The 6,553-nt window shown below is 42.5% G+C and overlaps 1 protein-coding gene across 1 annotated transcript; it reads right to left on the reverse strand.

The window, feature by feature from the left end:
- Positions 1 to 3,606: 3,606 nt before the first annotated feature.
- On the reverse strand, positions 3,607 to 6,130 carry LOC109760973 (ras-related protein Rab2BV). The gene is made up of 2 exons (XM_020319756.4): positions 5,686 to 6,130; positions 3,607 to 4,433 (listed from the first exon to the last, which is right to left on the reverse strand). Exons 1-2 carry the CDS (start codon positions 5,848 to 5,850, stop codon positions 3,945 to 3,947), a joined length of 654 nt encoding a protein of 217 aa, XP_020175345.1. The 5' UTR covers positions 5,851 to 6,130; the 3' UTR covers positions 3,607 to 3,944.
- Positions 6,131 to 6,553: the final 423 nt, after the last annotated feature.

Consider the following 6,553-nt stretch of genomic DNA (forward strand, 5'->3'; position numbering starts at 1 on the left):
TTGGTCAACATTGATTGGCATCCAATCAAGATCTTCTATCTTCCTTGTACTTGCATAATTCCTGTGTTTAAGGTCGGGCAATTTTTAGTGGTGACTTAGGAAGTCCTTGATTTTTATGGGGTTTTATGTTGTCACTAGTTGTGTCACACAACTTAATTTTGCCATTATAAATTTCAACTGCTAAAATATGCCATCCTTTAGTTAAGTGTGTGCTAAAAATGTCACTCAACAACGTTACCGCTTGGTCAAAGGCCATTGACTAGTGTGAAGTGACCAAAATACCCCTGGATCCCACTTGTCAGCGCTCCCCTATAACGTGTTGGTCCTAGCTGTCAAGACATAGAGAATTAAATAAGAAGAAAAAACAATAACTCGTGAGGATTCAATCACCCTCACGTGAACTATTTTTGCTTATGATTCCATTCTTTGTGTGCCAAAAACTAGGACCCACAGGTTATAGTAAGTTGCAGAGGGAACACTGGCTTGTGGTGTCTAGGGGTCCAGGTCAATGGCCTTTGATCGGATGGTAATGGTGGCGAGTGTAATTTTTGAGCACACGCTTAATGAAAGGATGACATTTTGGAGTAGTTTAAACCTAGTGACAAAATTGAGTAGTGTGTCACAACTGATAAAAACCCTAAATTTGTTTATAGCCATTGTAAAAACAATTTTCCTCAAAAGAAAAATGATTTTGTGAAGTTCATGGTTGAGGAGATCCTATCAACAAATTATGTTAATTATTGGAATGGCCTAGTCCACTCTTTTGGCCGGCGCTCGATCTAAACCATACATCATATGTGGGGACCTCCTATTCGGCGCTCGCGCACGACGCGCAACGGGCCGTCTCAGCAACCTGCTCAAAAACTAAACATGAAAAAAAAATATTTTGAGCGTTATCCTAGGAGACATGGGATTCAAACCAACACGCCGACAAAAGACTTGGCTCAATAATCACTACACCGATATCACTTTGTTGTCTACTATCCGAAAAACAATGCTATTTGACCCTTTTTTTAGTACAACATTAACATATATTATATACCCAGTATAAATTATTTGAAAAAAAGAAAACATAAATTTGAAAAAGAATTCACACTTTTTTGAAAAAATCATGAATTTGAAAAAATTCAAAATTATCAAAAGGCTCATGCAAAATGATTTTTTCACGAAAATGTAAAAAAATTATATTTGAGAAAAGTTCATGAATTTGAAAAGGTTCATACAAACTGAAAAAAGCTCACGAAAATGAAAGAAGTTCACAAATTTGAAAAAAATCATGAAAATTGGAAAAAAGTTCACAAATATGAAAAAAAACGAGCTAAAAGAAATCATGAATTTGAAATACGTTCATGGATTTGATAAAAGTTCAAGCATTTGAAAAATTATCATGAAATTCATAAACAGTTCATGGCTAAAAAAATTCAAGAATTTCGCAAAAATCACAGATTTGCAAAAATGTCAAGTTTTATAAAGAAATCATAGAAAATGAAACAAAAAAGAGAAAGAAGTAAAACAAAAATGAAAAGGAAAAACTTAACAAAACTCGTCCTGGGAAAACCCAGGAAAAACCTGTCCAAAAACTGTTGGAAACTTCTAGAATTTTCCCAAAATCAGTGAGAGAGAAAAAACTGCATCCACCGATCGAGCTCTCCGAACTAGCCTACAGGACGTACGAATGCTGTGCGAAAAAAGGAGCTAAATGGACCGAGCCCAAGGTCGTACAAGTGGTTTGCCCCGGTTTACAGAATGAACTGTAACCGGCGCTTAAGGCACCATACAGGGTTTGGGTCGTATGTGCCCTCTCGATCAGAGAAGAAAAAGTTTGCTAAACCGTGGTGGGCCATAAACTGAAAACAACTCCAAAGTTAGGGATGCCCGGCCCACCGGGCGATAGGTACCGGTTACGGTAAACGGGCACCTTTTATGGAAAATACCAGGATACATCTGGTTGTAGATGAACCCCATAAACTATTTTCTAGGATTTGTTTTAGCACTTCAGGAAAAATTCAATGGTCTTTGAAACTTTTTTCGAACAAACTTGTCATGTTGGCCTACTTATAAAAAAATTGACAACGAAAACTCCCCATAAAAAATCTGAGCATAAAAGCAAATTGTCCAGGACAATATAGAGTGAATAGTACCTATAGTGCTGATTTTGTCTTTGTCTTGGACAATATCACGAAAGTCATTTTGTCCCTAATTTTTTTATGTGACTGTAACGCTTTGAAGCTTGTTGCCAGCATTTTTCATGATTTTTCGACCATTTTTTTTGAAAAAAAAATGGTTTCGTATGCCTCCATGGTCCATTCGTTCCCTTCCCACCTTTTATAGCTCTTTCTATCTAATGAAATATGATGCGAACAAAAGCTGTCACATCCTCGGTTAAGAATGTGCTTCCTCAGTCTCATAATAAGAAAACGTCTTTCAAGCTATGTTGGGACAGAGGAAGTTGATTGGAAGAGTCTAGAATCGGTTTGGATTTACGGTTTACACACAAATATCAGATACTTAAAAGTAAAGTGCGGAGTATTGGAAGCGACAACGATGTTGTTACTCGTAGAGTGATGGTACAGAATTGTCCCTCTAAAAAATGGGTAGTACATAATCATCAAATCTTATTGTTGTATGACTTTGTAAGGTCTTCTGTCAATAATTAATAAAATGGCTGTATGCATCGTCCAGATGTAGAGGCCGAGAGTCTTCCTCCTTTAAAAGAAAAACAGAATCATCAAATCAACCATACTTGTTTATCCTAACCCATTTTGCGTACCAACACAAATCACGCTGAATTCTCCTGGTACTAGTTTTGTTTCTAGGCGCAGGGCGGATGAATCAATCGTGGTAGGCCACTGGAGCGAGGTCACCATGGTCACTTCTGTGCATCCAATCCGAAAACGAAGCGTGAACAACCGCGCGAACGAATAGTTGCAGCCTTGCAGGAAAGCAGAACACATCGCTAAATGACTGTAGCGCAGATAGGTAAAACTTCAGGCCAGCGTGCCCAGGCCACCCGATGCGACGCTAAACATGTGGGCCACCAAGGCCCAATGTATACGGGTTTTAACTCGTGCATACAAAAAATATATTCGAATTAATTTAACCTATAATTTTTTATTGAACTTATAGTTTTATTTAGATCCAAGCAATACTGTAGGATTATACATGTATACTGTGTTATGACAGGCATGTGAAATTCCAATCTGCCAGTAATTACCTAACAGCAAACTGTCGACAAAATAAAAGGAGAACTGGGACGAACAAAACCGATGGAACACACGTGTTGTATGAATAGTTCATCTCATGCTAAATATGCCACGAAAGACTTCTCATCCGTTTCAAAAACGGAGACGTGAAAATTCAATAAATTACCATCATGCTGGAAAAAAAAAGAATACAGGTCGAGCAATAAGACACATCATGAAATCACTAATGGTCAGAGGCACAGCCAGAATGATTCATGGGTATGCAGTTAGAGCAATTCAAAAGAGGATTGATGAATAATACTATTCGAATTGAAGAAAAGTCGAGAATTTCTCAAACATCAAGCCTGCGAAAGAAAGTGCTTGCTCAGTCATATGATCAGGTCTACCAACATCGACAGTGCACTTCATGCAATTATAACGAAATTTAAGAGCATAATAATTCCATTAACAACTATTATTGTTGTTAATAGGAAATAATCATTGTTACAACATGTTGTTCGATTTCTCAATTGTACAAGTGAAATCGATGATAGTTATAAGAATACAAAATGAGAATGATTTGATGGAGGCAGGTTATAGAGTATGGTAAAGGTGTTCTTGCGATAGGAATTACCAGTCATGGGATTCGGGATGAGAAACAAGAATATCTGAGACCAAACTATAACCTATGTATATTGTCATGGTCCAGTTCTGCGGAAGCAGACATTTCCAGAAAGAATCTCTTCCACCGGAACCAGCTCTTCAACTGGAGGAACAGCAAGAACCTTTTGCGTTGGCGGATGGTTCAGCAACGTTAATAGTCGTTCCTTGCATCGAACGGCCGTTGGCAGCAGCAGACTCCTGTGCTGCAAGTGCTTTTTTGCTTACAATCTGGTGAATTTCACTCAGCACAGTATGGAATGCCTTCTCCACATTGATTGCCTCCAGTGCAGATGTCTCAAGGAACGACAGACCTTCTTTCTCAGAGAATGCTTGGCTGTCTTCCTCGGGAACCGATCTTAAGTGGTTTAAGTCTGACTTGTTCCCAACCATCATGACAACAATGTTGGCATCTGCATGATCCCGGAGCTCACGGAGCCACCTCTGAACATTGTCGAAGGTCTGCCTCTTTGTTATGTCAAAGACTAGGAGTGCTCCAACAGCACCCCTGTAATATGCACTAGTAATTGCACGGTATCTCTCCTGACCAGCCGTGTCCCATATCTGTGCCTTCACAGTCTTTCCTTCTATCTGCCGCAAAACAAAATTAAACTTCTGCTGAGCTTCACTAGAAGAATATGTATTTAACACGAGTATAGAACATGCATCCCCAGTTACTGAATCCTGATTGAAAAGCTGGAAGGAACAAAAGGGATTCTCTAACTACATGTTATTTTCCTTTTACTGAAGTTCATGTACTACAGCAGACAACAATATGTCACTATGCACTGGTAAAAAACATGGGGATGTACTGGAAGACTACTTATAATATTTGTTGAAATATAAGTACAGCAATGACATCTTCTTACGATGACTTTCAGGCAGGATCACATAATGATGAGCTTATCGAAACATTTTAACTGGAGCACCAATGATGAGCTTAAAAACACATAGTTATTCAACATCAACCAACCAGAAGAGATAAGAGAAATCAAGTTCAATTCCAGCTTTCTGGCAATAGGACATAGTCTGTAGTGCAAATCATAGGGTCGCAATTCGTTGCTAAGTGCATGACAATTCAAAAGAAGAAACCGGTTCTACCAATCAATCCAGGTCACCCAGGCCAGCACTACTTTTTAGCGCAAGGCTTGTGAATCAAACAGCTGTTGGGCACAGACTCTGCTCTCACATATTTTCTAGTGCAGTGCCAACCCAAAAAACATAATAATGATAATAATACTATTAATGATGATGATGATGCAATTAAAACGGCTCAGTTGTTTACAAGTTTCTTTTGCTCCGAAAACCGTTTACCTTTAGGTTTCTGAACAATATGTAATTGGTTGATGATGTACTATCCTCTTCAAAAGAAAACTGAAACCATGCCCACGACAGATGGGGTCTCGTTGACAATCTAGCCCCGTTACTATCTCATATGCAAAAGCATCGGAAGCAAAGCCTACATCGGTATTTTCACGGCATTACCATGTGTTGTCATTGTCATACGACCAGAAAAGTAGTCTATGCTAGGTGTCCGCTCAGACATGCAGCCAACAACACATTGGCCTACGACAGGTGTCCTGGCTTTTAACCGCACAATCAATCATCTATTCATTCACCTAGATCTCCCGTCCTATTCCTACGCCGTGACTGCAAATTCAAACGAATGCTCTGCTCAACAGGCCAGAGCACACCCAGCCCAGCGCAGGGTCACAAATGACGACGCTACGGACGACATTTGCATTTCAAATTCACATCGCACGCAATTGTATCATAGATAGACGGAGCCGACCGAGCAAGAGCGACGGGATCAGATCGCCCGCGTGCGCGGGGAAGAAGGTACCTGGAGGGTTCGGGTGGCGAACTCGACGCCGATGGTGGACTTGGACTCGAGGCAGAACTCGTTGCGGGTGAAGCGGGAGAGGATGTTGGACTTGCCGACGCCGGAGTCGCCGATGAGCACGATCTTGAAGAGGTAGTCGTACTCGTTGTCCACCCGGTGCGCCATCTCCGCCTCCCTTCCTCCCTCCCCGTCGCCGCCTCGCCTCGCCTCTCCTCCCGCGGACCCGATCGATCACCCGGCCAATGAGCAACCCAGAAAAGGCCTCGTCGACGCTTCGCTTACCGGGATGGGACGGGACGCGGCGCTGCTCGCCGGGCCGAGCGGGAGGGGAATGGGAGGGGTGGGGGCAGATCCGAGAATGGAACGGCGACGAGGGGAGGAGGGAAACTGGGGAAAGGAAAGGAGCGGGGGGGGGAGGGATCTCGTGCCCAGCTGGCCCCGCCCATCGACGGCTGGTGTTCGCTGGCGGTGCCTCTCCTTTCTTTTTGTCCGAGCCCGCCCCGCCCGTGCTGGCAGATCCCACGGGATCTCGGGGGCGCGAATGCGTGCGTGGTCGGTGCCTCGACCTGTTTTTTCATTTTTTGGAACTTTTTTTTCTGACAAAACTGGACCTGGAATTTGTTATGGCGTGGCCCACTCCTGGACGCCGGCCCAAGGCCATTAGAAGGATCCGAAGAATGGCCCGCGAGTGGGAGGCCCAGAAGATGGCGAACACCAGGACCCAACTCTAAGATGGATAAAGTAGGGGAGCTCCTATTCGGCGCCGTAAGCACCGGTTGGCGTTGATGGCGCTTGCAGAGAAGCTTAGCAGGTCGGCCCAATATGGGACAACCGGGATTCAAACTCTTCACGGCACCAATAACAACCT

Source organism: Aegilops tauschii, chromosome 3 (assembly GCF_002575655.3).
Source record: "Aegilops tauschii subsp. strangulata cultivar AL8/78 chromosome 3, Aet v6.0, whole genome shotgun sequence".
Taxonomy (NCBI): Eukaryota; Viridiplantae; Streptophyta; class Magnoliopsida; order Poales; family Poaceae; genus Aegilops; species Aegilops tauschii.

Excerpts from the sequence above, each read along its gene's own strand:
- LOC109760973 (XM_020319756.4), bottom strand. The coding sequence starts at position 5,850 with ATGGCGCACCGGGTGGACAACGAGTACGACTACCTCTTCAAGATCGTG. Across the intron at positions 4,434-5,685 it reads TCGCCACCCGAACCCTCCAG|ATAGAAGGAAAGACTGTGAA; the intron begins GTACCTTCTTCC and ends GTTTTGCGGCAG.